At 32.1% G+C, this 14,562-nt stretch overlaps 2 protein-coding genes across 2 annotated transcripts; one reads left to right on the forward strand and one right to left on the reverse strand.

Moving 5' to 3' along the window:
- Positions 1-709: 709 nt before the first annotated feature.
- On the forward strand, positions 710-4,467 carry LOC116107484 (nucleoid-associated protein At4g30620, chloroplastic). Its single transcript, XM_031393745.1, has 7 exons — positions 710-854; positions 1,700-1,854; positions 2,284-2,384; positions 2,470-2,509; positions 3,370-3,441; positions 3,916-3,972; positions 4,068-4,467. Exons 1-7 carry the CDS (start codon positions 776-778, stop codon positions 4,140-4,142), a joined length of 579 nt encoding a protein of 192 aa, XP_031249605.1. The 5' UTR covers positions 710-775; the 3' UTR covers positions 4,143-4,467.
- Positions 4,468-4,646: 179 nt separating this feature from the next.
- LOC116107481 (serine carboxypeptidase 24-like) lies at positions 4,647-9,830 on the reverse strand. Its single transcript, XM_031393744.1, has 9 exons — positions 9,470-9,830; positions 6,976-7,083; positions 6,780-6,875; positions 6,481-6,573; positions 6,300-6,385; positions 5,806-6,206; positions 5,617-5,712; positions 5,404-5,509; positions 4,647-5,175 (listed from the first exon to the last, which is right to left on the reverse strand). Exons 1-9 carry the CDS (start codon positions 9,732-9,734, stop codon positions 5,032-5,034), a joined length of 1,395 nt encoding a protein of 464 aa, XP_031249604.1. The 5' UTR covers positions 9,735-9,830; the 3' UTR covers positions 4,647-5,031.
- Between the last annotated feature and the right edge of the window lie 4,732 nt (positions 9,831-14,562).

The following is a 14,562-nucleotide window of genomic DNA, read 5'->3' on the forward strand; positions in this document are numbered from 1 at the left end:
CCTCAAAAGTCAAAACCCAAACTTGCCAGATTCTGGCAACCACCATCGGTGGTAGCCAGAATCTATACAACGGCCTACCTGCCGACCAGAAATGGCCGAAAGTTCACCGATCTGGCCGTGAACGACGGCTAAATCTTGGCCATCGTTGACCGAAAACAACGGCCATATCTTTGGCAGTCGTTTTGGCCTTTTCCGGCCGTCGCGACCACAACAGGTCATAGATCTGGCCTTTTCCGGCCAGATCCGTGGTGGATATGGCCGGAAAAGGCCATAAGGACGCGTTACGACACAGATTAAGGCGATTTTTTGGCTAGATTCCGACGGTGGTGGCCAGAATCTGGCACTGCAAGTGGTGGGGGTGTTTTTGTCATTTTATATATTAGGGTATTTAATTAAATTAGCAAACCTAGAGGCTTTTTCATAAATTTTTAAATTTCACCTCGTAATACCCCCTATCCAACTACTCAATATTATTCCCAAAATCCTATTCAAAATAATAAACCAAAAGCACCCTATAAAATTACATATTTTCTCTATTAAAACCTCTTACCTAATTTCCAAATCAACATAAAAAAGAGTGCTGACATGGCAATTTTTAGCTATCGTGTCATTCATCAACTGGCTGTCATTTACAATATCTGCAACTACAGTTAACCTAAACTCAGAATTAAATAAAAACTAAAAAAAATTAAAAATCTCACCTCTATCTCACAAAAAAAAATCATTACAGTATTATAAGTCAGTCGAAAAATAGCCAAAATTTTCTGAATTTTCCATGGCGTCGACGAGCTCTGTCACCGCTCAGATTTCTAATCTTCAATGGAAGAAGCCTTTCCTTTCTTCGCTCTCACCCAGTAACACACTCTCTCTCTTCTTTATTATTATTTTTGTTTTATTTATTATTTAGTGAGGTAAAAGTTATGAATTTTTGTGTGGAGTTTGGTTAAAAGTGAGAATCTTTTGAAAATATGGGGACTTTTGATGGGTTTGGAGGTTTACTTTTGGGGAAATTTTGTTTTTTTAAGTTACCCATTTGAATATTTTATACGTTATGTGTTTGGTTTTTTAATGATGCGAAATTATGACTTTTTATGTTGAGTTTGGTTAAAAGTGAGGAACTTTTGATGGTTTTTGTGTTTGCATTTGGGGAATGATTGTTTTGTAAATTACCCATTTGAATATGTTCTCTGTTTGGTTTTTATTTATTTGTTTAATTAATGATAAAAAAAGTATGAATTATGTTGTTGAGTTTGGTGGAAGTGAGGAACTTTTGTTGTAAAAGTGTGAAAAAAGGTAATTTCAGATGGGTTTTGAAGTATGCATTTGGGAATGATTGAATTGCGAGGTATCGGTATGGATATATTTTTGGAAAATGAAGGAAATTGTAAGTTTTTTTTGTTTATGTTCAGGGCCTTGAGGCGGTTGTGGAGTTATAAAGTTTGTGTTTTTGTATGGTTTTTCGAGGGAAGATGTTTTTTGTACTATGAACTTGTCTTTGTTGATCGATTTGTTTCATAAAATGGTTTGTAGAAGGTTATGACCCGGCCATTTACCAATCAACTTGTGCTACTAAAATGGTGTCTTGTATAATTTGTATTTTGTTTGTGTTTTGATGTTGCATATTAGTTTATTTATTCATTTTTTTTATTATGATGTGAGACAAATTGCTTATGTGGTGTTCTTACACTGCTACTTCCAGGTAACTTAAGTTCAAGTGGAAATTTAGCTGGCAAGGAGGTCTGTTCATGGTCTTGTCGGCAGACACCTGGACATAACTTAAGATCTCTCCGTGTAAATGGTCTATTTGGGGGGAAGAAAGACAATAACGATAACAGTGATGATGCGCCTTCAAAGGTTAATTATGTTAACTTTTTCATCCAATCAGAAGATTTTGCTAAAATTATGTGTGCTCTATATGCTGGCTTGAATGATATTTATGTGCATATTTGGAAAAGATGCATATTGTGCAGATATGGGTCACATATTATTTTTAGGGCCTTAATTTTAGCAACCTTGTTTTAAGTGTCAATTAAGCCGTACAGAGAAATACTGCATCATGTGACTTATTTTACTTAAGCCTCCTAGAATTCTCCTTGATATACTGATATGTATATTTGTCTAAGTTGTTGACCAAAATCTTTGAATAATGCATTTGATCTTAATGTTTGCTTTAGTACTATTTCTTTGCTCTCTTTCGTGTTGTGTGTTTATTTGCATGATGGATTCTGTTGGTACTCTTATCTACACATTGAGACTAACATTCTTCCTTCTGTTTGATTTTAGGCAGGAATTCTTGGAAATATGCAGAATCTTTATGAGACGGTGAAAAAGGCACAAATGGTCGTCCAAGTCGAGGCTGTGCGGGTGCAGAAAGAACTAGCTGCGTATGTTGTTACTGAATCCATTTTGCTCTGAACTTACAGTTTCGTTTGGCTGGTATAAATTCCATGTTATTGTTTTGTATTACAGAGCAGAGTTTGATGGTTATTGTGAAGGTGAACTAATTAAGGTATGTTAGTCTCTCTCTCTGTCTTTGGTACTGTATAGTTCTATTTGCTCATTCACTTTGTTTAAAATTCTCAGAAGCCCTTTGTGTTTACTTACTTTAAAGCTTTAGTTTCACTTTGCTTTATCTTTTTGTAGTAGTTACTCTCGATGCATTAGTCTATATGTTAGTTACGATGCTATTATTAATTTCAGATGGTACAGAAATATCTGGTGCCATAGTCCTTGATTTTTTATGTTTTCCATCTCAAGAAAAATATTGCTATGTATTAATGACAGAAAATAGAGGAAACTGCCATGAAGCTTTTTGTATTTCAGATTGTCTTTATATTAAATTTGGCAAAAGTTTTTGATAGATACCTTTCCCAATTCAGCCAACCAACAACAGAAACAGCAACCAACAATCGATATAAACCCAGAAAACAACACAAATCAGTAGCCAAAACCATGAAAATAATACACTTGTATTGATATTCCAGCAAACAAAATACACAGATAGATGGACTAGCAAACACTACCTAGCCGCACAATCAAAATGAACAGCAAACTCAAACAAAGAAATCAAAATAGTGCTGGACTTCGAGGGCCAGCTCCTCCCTAAAATACTAGACTCCAAGGGCTAGTTCCTCCAATTCCTTCTATTTCTTCTCTGCCAAGCATCTGCTCTCTTCTCTCTTTTTATTCTCTAGCTCTCTCTCTCTCTCTCTCTCGCTCTCTCTCTCTCCATAACCGAATTCCTCTCCTGTTCAGCCAACAATTGCCACCTGTCCTTGCCTTTTTATCCACTACTTGCTACTCTATTTGTCCTTTCCTACACCCTCATCACCCAGGTCTCATCAGTTTTCCACTGATTTTATGTTTTAGGTAACATTATCTGGCAATCAGCAACCAGTTCGGACAGAGATCACTGAGGCTGCTATGGAATTAGGTCCAGAGGTGAGTACATAATATTAACTCAAATCTTTTTCTGTTTTATTAATCAAGGTTTTTCTTGTATCAGTGTAATGTCACTCACACGATGGTTAAAAGCATGTGTGACTATAATCTTATGTGTCTAAGAGCTGAAAGAAACATTTTTTTTTTGACACATTATATCTGCAATACAAGTCTGCAGTGGTTAAATGATTTAGCTGAAAAGGAACTTCATGCTTGAATCTTGGATGAGGTATCCATCTTAATTGTAAACTTGCATGGTATCCATCGTAATTGTAAACTTGCATGGCAAATAACTGATATGGAAGATTGTTGATGAGATAATAATATATAAAGGTTTATGTATTTAAATGATACTCTATGTTTCTGAAAGCGGTTAATGTTGTTGCATAAAGCTCCCCACTTAAGAAAATGGTTTGGTGATTTCTGTGAAGTTTAGAGGAAACCATGATTTACTTGTTAATCTTTTATATGCAGAAACTTTCACTATTAGTTACTGAGGCATACAAAGATGCACATCAGAAGAGTGTTCAGGTTAGAATTTCCCGATTTTTGTAATAAGAAGAATCAAATCCACTTATCCTTTGTTGTTACTGAGCTAATCATCGAGCTTCCTGACTTTTTTTCAGGCCATGAAAGAAAGAATGGGTGATCTTGCACAGAGCTTAGGAATGCCACAAGGCCTAAGTGAGGGGTTGAAGTAAGAGTATTCCTTACACTAGTATCTGAGCTAAGCTTCAATTTTGTATACATACCAGGCTGAAGTGATAATTTCTGCAGTGATCTTATCGTTTACATTCAGTTTAATTTAGTACTGGCTTAAATTTTGAAAAGTTGAACTATTTGGAACTTGTCATCTTTTTTTTATGTCGCCAAAAAATACCTGGATGTTGCACTGATCAATTCAACTGCTCGATACAACTTTGAACCCCATAGGAGATGAATGTTGGCTATTTGGTTTCCGGAGATTTAAAAAGATAGTTTGTTTCCATCATTTTAGTGATTCATTGATTGTTTATAAAAGGATTATCAATCATTTTTTGTTTTCAATGAAAGTAGGTTGCCATTTTCTGTCAACTTTGTGACTATTGGAAATTTGAAATTGTTTGTGAAACATATTTATGATAATGTAGAGGCAAAACAATTTCAGCGTAGGATGGACAGTGGCATAATTGTCGCATATTCTGCATTTTGATTTGAAAAATTACCGGCAAAACTACTTTAAGAAATGCAGATTTTATTTTAGTATGTGAAATTTGGAGTGCTTTATGTTCATTGTCATTGATGAAGGAGAGAGGTTAAGCTTATAATTTGCTTAATGTCAAATTGCAAAAGTGATGCACACAAGAGGCTGTTTTGTGTACACAATATATAACAGAAAAGATCTTGGATCTTTCTTTTGCTTCCATCGACTAATTAAACAATTGATGACTCAGTTTCATATGAATTCTCATAGTGCTTCAGCTATAACACAACAAACGCATTAATACAAATACCAATTTGAATGAATCATTCCTAGTCTAATGGCTTCACCCATAATTTTTATAGGGATGTTATGCACTAAAATTGTAGTTATCTTCTCCCAGAAATGTGTCACGATTTTGGCAATTCTCTTCCTGCCAAGAATGATTTGAAAAGAATGTAAGCTCTCTTGGGTTGAAATAATGGAACTTCATGGCCTGCTCCTCTCACTGTAGCAAATGTAAGCCCTTGGTAAACTTCTGTCCAGCCTCCAACCTGTCAAAAATATTGATTTTATACTGATTTTAGCTTCTATTTAAGACAGAAAAAGTCTTTATGGGCGCACAGACAAGTCATCATGCTAGGCCTATACATACACACCACTTGTATGCCTGTTAGTGGCTGTTAGGTCTCGGGTTACTTATATGTCTATCCTGAAGATTTTCGTTGTAGAAAATATATTTTAAAGTATTTATACTTGTGAAATACGTTGTGTATATGTACCTGGTTGCCTGAGTACCAAGGATACCATGGAGTTTTGATTGGCAGATTGAGGTGGCTTAGAGAAAACCTTGTGGCTGTCACTGGTACCACTGAATCTGTGTCTCCACTGCATTTGAGAAAAAACCAATTGGAATTCATCTCTCAGGAGATCATGTTTAATAACATAGATATCCCATTTTTGGAAAGTAAACAAAATTATCTCATGAAATTTACCTGAAAACCCAGATTCTGAGACCAGCTTTAATCAGCTCTTTGTATGTTGGCAACACAGAATCTTCAGAATCATTCCAATTTTTTATAAGAATATCACTGCCAACAAGAGAAAAAAAAAAAAAAAATCACAACAAAATCGCAAAACTCTTAACGAAAGCTTATACGTTCATTCAGAAAGTTGAAGAATACCTGCATGCTGTCCATTTGTATGGAATTCCTGTAATATTCGCATGCAATGCCTTCTGCACGTCTGGTCGATTATAGTATTTTTCTGCATAATTCTCAGTACAAGGATCATATCCAGAAACCCTTCTCCTCAAAAGAGTATTTTTCAGCCTCAGAGACCTTGTAGTTTCATTACGAAGTTGCATACAAAATGGTGTATAAATGCTGTACTGATCAATGTCTCCGAACTCGTGGTTCATTGCATAATTTACAGCTTCATCACATTCCTTAGAGCTGTTCTCTGCTGTGAAGTTGCAGTATTTAAGGATCGATTTATATGTCTGATCGGATATCATCGAATGTGTCCACCAGAATGTAACCGTTCCAATGCTGTCATAGTAGTTGTCTGTAACCGCATTTCCTACCTGCATACATGAATCATTTCAAACTATCAATTCATATAAGTGGATTTTCTCAGATACGGATGTCCTGTCAGACTCAATTGATATTACACTTACAATGAATCCTTTAAAATTGATGATGGGGCGCGAATACGATTTATTATAATCAATGATTTTCTTGGCCAACTGGGGAACATAATGCCCTGAAAAAATATATCAGAATCTGAATGTCAAATTTCCGAAGATTATTTCAGAGCTAGTAAAATCTTATTCTTGATTGTTAGTTTTGCTTATGAACCTGCATAACTTTCCCCAGCAATGTAAAATTCTCTGTATTTGTATTGTGGAAATCTTGACATCCACCTAATGAGAAATATCAGAGCATCCTGAGCTGTTTGACAAATCAGCAACCATAATTAGGATAAACTGAAAGCTTACCGATAATTTTTCTCTGGTTCGGATTTAATTATGTCTTGACAAAGAATTGTGAATAGAAAGAGTATTACTACACATACAAAGTTAGAATACGGTTTACGATTTCTCATAAAGAGCTTCCTACTTTCTTATAATGTGAGCATCTACCTTGAAATGATATACCTGTACGCTTGTCGCCGGAATCTTTAAGATTGGAGCTTGTATTTGTGTAGGAGAATCCAACTCCAGCTGGTGATTCAAGGAAGAGAAGATTTGCTTCTGAAAGATTGATTACAAAGAAAATGGTCCTCAAATTTGACAGAAAAAATAAAAAGATGAAAATTAATTTTAATTGTATGAATCTTAAGTTCTTAATTACCTGTATTCCATGGATACTTATTAAGATACAGAGATGAACCAGTTCTATTAATCCTAAAAGGTCCAATTTCTTCAGAGGCTCCATATGCCACTGATGAACATCCAGGCCCTGCACAATTTTTACACTTAATTATCAGAAATTTACTCAAATATTTTAATTTTTTCTTAAAACTTTAAAAACATATTGTTTTTTCTCCATTTTTTTTTCTTTATCAAAATTTATCTATACAGAGGAAAGAGCTAGAATCTGTTTCACATCCATAATAAATGAAACTCAGATTTTATTTTATTTTTTATTTTTTCTTGTGGGTCTTGAAAGTTTAGATGAGACAGGATAATGCCTAAAAGAGCTTAAAAAAAAGCTCAGAGAGTGGCCCAATATGAATACTTCTGTTTGCTGTCTCACAAGGTGGGACTAGGAGTTGACGCATCATATACACACTATTCATAGTGGAGCAGAAGCTGCAGAAACTATTTGCAGATATTGCCTGGAACGAAAAAGATTTTACTGTTGCTAGCTGGCACTACTGGGTCGGTAATTTTATCAAAAGAACGATAATCCATAATATTAGGTTAATAATCTGTTTGATATAGAATTTAAGTATGTATATATACCGACTTATATCCTTTCATTTCTTGGTGTCAAAAGTAGGAGATAGTGTAAAATTCAAGGTAATAGTGGTTAATTAATCACTGTTATAGCAGCTAATACATACATTTCTACCTAAAACACCATAGAAAGTTGCTAGCTAGACATAATCACCATTAGAGATGTTGGAAAAATTGACTTAGTTTTACAATAATGGAAACCAAGGGCATCAATAATTCAAGCAAGTGTAGCAACAATATGTATTATTGATATAGTTATGTGGTTGCCATCATTCACACAAAATTATGAGTGAAAACATCCAAATTTGAATTAAATGAATACGAAAGTTAGATAAAACCATTAGGCATTATTATTATAAAATAATACGACAAAAAAGCTTTTGACAAGAGTCGAATGTATTAGTTCAATCTGTTTGTTTGTTCAATAAAATTTTTGTCCCTTAATATCGTTTTTCTCCTCTCCACCAACAGTACATTAGTGGTTTGATAAAACCAAAACAAATAGTTTATTTTGCTATGAGATGCGTCACTATGTCAGCTTCCATTTTATTATTGTTTCTTTATTGATTTCCAAATCTAATTATCTCCTCCATTTCTGGGTCACAACAAGGACTCAATAATAACCTCACAACAAGCATCATCATCATCATCACAATTTTTGTCACTATGACTGCGCATGCTTCAAAGCAAATCTCTCTTCTTCGCTCCTTTTGATTCTCACTACATGAATATCTCAAGTCAACTAAAAGAAGCTCTAAAGAGAGTATGCAAAAGTTGTGGACAGTTCAATTTCACTGCAAAAGTTGAGTGGCTTTTGGTATTTTATTTCTTATAATTTCAAGAAAACTCATCATTTCTACATGCACATAGGAACAAAGTGAGGGAGAAAGGGACAAAATTGTGCAGAAGAAACAGCAAGCTTGCCTTTTTTGAGGTAATGGGGTTGGGTTTTGCTGTGTTGAGATGTTCTAAGCAGAGAATAATGAAACGTCAGTTATTGAAGGAGAAAGGAATTAAACCCTAAAAGAGATAGACAGAGAGGGATCACGAGGTCCCATGTGGTTTATTTTTGTTACTACGTAACAATCTTTACCACCTAACTTAGCCTCATTCTCTCCTCTAGTTTGACGGTGACCTTGGGCGTATTTTAGTATCTTTGTTGGGAAATACACTAACTTACACAGTGGGTTAGATGGGTGTAGGATATGTAAAGTACTTTTTCTACACCCCATGATGTGGATATAATAAGTGAGAGTAAAATTATGAGTTATACTTGTTAAAATAACATAAAATTCTTGACATGGGCTTTCTCGACAATTTTTAACTTATTAACAGTTTCAGTTAAAAAAGTCTGTTTTTCTGATTATATGTAATTAGACGGTGAAAAAGAAAATAAATATGTTTTTTAATCACTGTAGTTAGTTATATTTCGAAAATTTTATTTTTGAGTTGCGAGAAAGGTAATTACTAGGTTTACAAAAAATAAAAAATAAAAAAAAATACATAAATGATGATAAGCTGTCGATAAGAGTAGTTTTTGACACAAGTGGGGCTGATACATGCATGTTTCATTCATTAGTAGAGAGAGGTAGGCAGAGATATTTCTAAAAAACAAAAATCTCAGTCACAATATATGTAACAAACAAAGTACAAGGCATTAATTCGGAAATTAAATGAAATCTTTATGGAATGGTTAAAACTTTGTTGGGTTTGATATTCATATGTGGCAACCTTATTCATGGCTTCTTTCAATTTCCATAATAATGTAGTTTGTTCAATTTTACCTAATTTTAACAAACATATTAATTGACATGCAGCTCTATGTAGAAAGATTTTTAAACTAGAATTTGAAGCAAAAAAAAAAAAAAAAAAAAAAAAAACCTGACCTCCATTGAGCCAAAGAACAAGAGGTTTCTTCTCCGGCGTTGTTGTAGCTTCTGTGAGCCAGTAAAAGAGAGCTCTTCCATGGTTGTCATTGACTGTTACATAGCCTGAAAACTGCTGAAATTTAACTGGTGGCTGTCCAGGAAGAGCTGAGATTCGATCTAGCTCTTGTTGTTTAGTGCTCGAAGCAACAATGGCAGTAATTGAAGAGAAGAAAATGAGGGAAAATTTTGAGAAGAAGAGAAAATATTCTTTCAAAACTGCCATTAACACTCACTCTTTCGTTCTCTCACTCCCTCACCCTCTCTCTCTTTTCTTTGTCCCACTCTCTCTTCTTCCAAGCTATTTATTTTCTACAGCTGTGTGCCCGTCTGAGCTTATTAATGCATACAACAATATGGGAGTTATTTATGCCATAATTATAGGTCAATTTTTATTTCTATTTTTATTTATTTAGATAGAGTAGATGACTTAATTTCAAGTCTAATTTTGCTCCAGAATTTTACTTCTGCTGTAAATATTCAACTACTTGAGGTTGAGGGACAGCTAGAGAGGACATTCTTTTTATTTTTTCTCTCATGTGTGTACTTGATAGTTGATCCTAGAAGACAAAATGAAATATGGATAAAACTTGGTCAAAAACCCAGGAAAAAAAAAAAAAAAATCAAATATTAATGAATCATACTAGCCTCTCTCTCTCTCTCTCTCATCTCATGCCTTGTAATAACTATTCCATTAGTGTTAGTCAGGTTCTATCAGGCAAATGTAATTAAATATTTTTATCTCATCTGTATATATTTTTGTTCGATAAATTTATAAACAGTATGAGAAAGGTGTATATATATATGATTAAACAGGTTTATTTTGCGAAAAACAATTAATTAGCTTTTGATTAAAAGCATATGTAAATGTTTTCTTGAAAATTTATCTTCAAATTAAACAAATTCAAATATGAACATAAAACATTTTTTTATTACTTGAAAGCGATTTTGATAACATTAAAAACACTTCCATCCAAATGAAAGCTATATTTATGTTTTTGGGTTCTGAATCTGATTGGCTTTTTAAGTAGGTCAATTAAAAAACAGTAGTGATCGGCAAAAAAAACAAAAAAAAATATGGTCAAATCTTATACTAATAATAATAAGTTTCAAAGACTTTTAGGGCAAGCTGAAACAGGGTTCTAGGTAGCCTTTACGGCCAAATAATTAATATATTTTTTCTTTTTACATTGATCCTCAAGATAAGTTCAAGAACTCATGAGCCTCTTTCTCTATGTGGTCCTCTCAGTTTTCATGCATGAATGTTAAAGATTAATTGATGTGGGGTTGTGACTCTTGTGAACTCTATCAGCTATTGCCATTGCCATTGGCCTTCATCTTCATTTTGATTCCTTTGAGCATTGCATGAGACAATATTTAGGTGCTCATATACCAACAACAAGTCCTTTCCATCTACTTATTTTTCGCATCATAAAACACAACCTAGAACTCCAAATAAAACCTTTTTTTATTTAATTTAATTTCCTAGAAATAGCAAGTTGTAAATTGAGAAATCTTTAGATTTTGACCCATGTATGTTGAGAATTCGTTTGGTACGGTTTTTTTACTAGAATTTATTGAAGTAGAGCTTATTAAAATAGATATTCTAAATATAAATTTTTTATTTAAAATCTAAGAGAGTTTTGATCGAGTTGATCAGTAGTAATATATTAACAAGGTTTTTACATTTGTCTACCCAAATAATAAACAAAATTTTCATAAAAATTCTATTCTAATAAACTCTTTTTTTGTTTTTGTTTTTTTTATAATTTTACTTTCATAGACTCTATTCTACTCGAATAAATTGTATCTGATGGACCTTTAATTATACGCTTTTTGGAAATAATTTTTTTGCATATTAAGAATTGTTAAGATCTTTATGGTTGTCTACATCGCAGGTTGTTTACCAAGAGCTTGATTATTTAATTATAAATGTGATTAGGAATTAAAGGAGTTGATCAACCTTCATAGTATTGTTACATCTTCTTAACATCCTCTTAAATTTGTCTAAGGAAGTGGTTAAAACTACTTTATACCAAATCCTCTTCTAAACCTGCTGCTTATAGCATTGTCGTTATTCTATATTTTAATCAATAATTAATCATAGATAATCTTGATTAAAAATTATAATTAAATCTCATTTGAAACACCAATTGTCACCTGTTGACTTCTAACTCATTAAGCCATTACTTTATCACTTTCTGCTTTCTATTTAATATCATATTTTTGCCTTTTTTTTCTCTCATATTTAATTGGATACATCTGCCTTTCTAGAACTATAAAAACACCTGTGCTAGACACTTTTGTATAGGATTAAAAAACATCAATGTTCTTGAATTTCCAACCGATATATTGACCCATTTTGGATATTAATTAATGATCATTTTAGGCCATGCCTTTTTTTTTCTCTTTTCATTTGATATACCATTTATGCCAAAACAATATTTGATATATGCAACCCTAAATTAATAACAAAATAATTCAATTATTATAGGAGTAAATCNAGAGGACATTCTTTTTATTTTTTCTCTCATGTGTGTACTTGATAGTTGATCCTAGAAGACAAAATGAAATATGGATAAAACTTGGTCAAAAACCCAGGAAAAAAAAAAAAAAAATCAAATATTAATGAATCATACTAGCCTCTCTCTCTCTCTCTCTCATCTCATGCCTTGTAATAACTATTCCATTAGTGTTAGTCAGGTTCTATCAGGCAAATGTAATTAAATATTTTTATCTCATCTGTATATATTTTTGTTCGATAAATTTATAAACAGTATGAGAAAGGTGTATATATATATGATTAAACAGGTTTATTTTGCGAAAAACAATTAATTAGCTTTTGATTAAAAGCATATGTAAATGTTTTCTTGAAAATTTATCTTCAAATTAAACAAATTCAAATATGAACATAAAACATTTTTTTATTACTTGAAAGCGATTTTGATAACATTAAAAACACTTCCATCCAAATGAAAGCTATATTTATGTTTTTGGGTTCTGAATCTGATTGGCTTTTTAAGTAGGTCAATTAAAAAACAGTAGTGATCGGCAAAAAAAACAAAAAAAATTATAGTCAAATCTTATACTAATAATAATAAGTTTCAAAGACTTTTAGGGCAAGCTGAAACAGGGTTCTAGGTAGCCTTTACGGCCAAATAATTAATGTATATTTTCTTTTTACATTGATCCTCAAGACAAGTTCAAGAACTCATGAGCCTCTTTCTCTATGTGGTCCTCTCAGTTTTCATGCATGAATGTTAAAGATTAATTGATGTGGGGTTGTGACTCTTGTGAACTCTATCAGCTATTGCCATTGCCATTGGCCTTCATCTCCATTTTGATTCCTTTGAGCATTGCATGAGACAATATTTAGGTGCTCATATGCCAACAAGAAGTCCTTTTCATCTATTTAATTTTCGAATCATAAAACACAAGCTAGAACTCCAATAAAACCTTTTTTTTTTTTTTAAATTTAATTTCCTAGAAATAGCAAGTTGTAAATTGAGAAATCTTTAGATTTTGACCCATGTATGTTGAGAGTTCGTTTGGTACGTTTTTTTTTTTACTGGAATTTATTGAAGTAGAGCTTATTAAAATAGATATTCTAAATATAAATTTTTTATTTAAAATCTAAGAGAGTTTTGATCGAGTTGATCAGTAGTAATATATTAACAAGGTTTTTACATTTTTCTAACCAAATAATAAACAAAATTTTCATAAAAATTCTACTCTAATATACTCATTTTTTTTTTTCATAATTTTACTTTCGTAAACTATTTTACTCGAAGAAATTGCATCAATGGACCTTTAATTATATGCTTTTGGGAAATATTTTTTTTGCATATTAAGAATTGTTAAGATCTTAATGGTTGTCTACATCGCAGGTTGTTTACCAAGAGCTTGATTATTTAATTATAAATGTGATTAGGAATTAAAGGAGTTGATCAACCTTCATAGTGTTGTTACATCTTCTTAACATCTTCTTAAATTTGTCTAAGGAAGTGGTTAAAACTACTTTATACCAAATCCTCTTCTAAACCTGCTGCTTATAGCATTGTCGTTATTCTATATTTTAATCAATAATTAATCATAGATAATCTTGATTAAAAATTATAATTAAATCTCATTTGAAACACCAATTGTCACCTGTTGACTTCTAACTCATTAAGCCATTACTTTATCACTTTCTGCTTTCTATTTAATGTCATATTTTTGCCTTTTTTTTCTCTCATATTTAATTGGATACATCTGCCTTTCTAGAACTATAAAAACACCTGTGCTAGACACTTTTGTATAGGATTAAAAAACATCAATGTTCTTGAATTTCCAACCGATATATTGACCCATTTTGGATATTAATTAATGATCATTTTAGGCCATGCCTTTTTTTTTCTCTTTTCATTTGATATACCATTTATGCCAAAACAATATTTGATATATGCAACCCTACAATAATAACAAAATAATTCAATTATTATAGGAGTAAATCCTTTTCTTCAAAATACAGACCTCGTTAGTTAGAGTCAATTAGCTGTTTATCTACATCAATAAACATTAAACTTTGTGAAATTTTCTCCTCTAAAAAATCATATAGTTATATGTTTTATTGACCATTAATATAAGTAAACAATTGTCCAAATATTAAAGGAAAAAAAAAATACCATTGTATGGTATCACATTATTCATACCATCGTCCAATAAATTTATATAACCTCTCGAATTTTCTTTTTCATCTGTTTTTATGTTGAATGTATTTAATAATTTTATAATGTTAATAATTAATTTACATACATACATTAATTTGTGATATGAAAACAGAAATATCATCTTCATACCACAAGCATTTAGAATAAGATGAGGATTTGATATAATCTTTCGAATTCGGATCCTTATGATCACTAATAAAAGTGATCATTAGAACTTTTACTCGACTGATAACCCTTACCACAAGCATTTAGATCCAAAACAGTTTGCGAAAAACAAAATATGCAGATCACTAAGTAAAAAACAATGAAAATTCACATTTCATTTATATGAAATTTGATTGTGTC

The sequence above is a fragment of the Pistacia vera genome, unplaced genomic scaffold (assembly GCF_008641045.1).
Source record: "Pistacia vera cultivar Batoury unplaced genomic scaffold, PisVer_v2 Contig539, whole genome shotgun sequence".
NCBI classification, from domain to species: domain Eukaryota; kingdom Viridiplantae; phylum Streptophyta; class Magnoliopsida; order Sapindales; family Anacardiaceae; genus Pistacia; species Pistacia vera.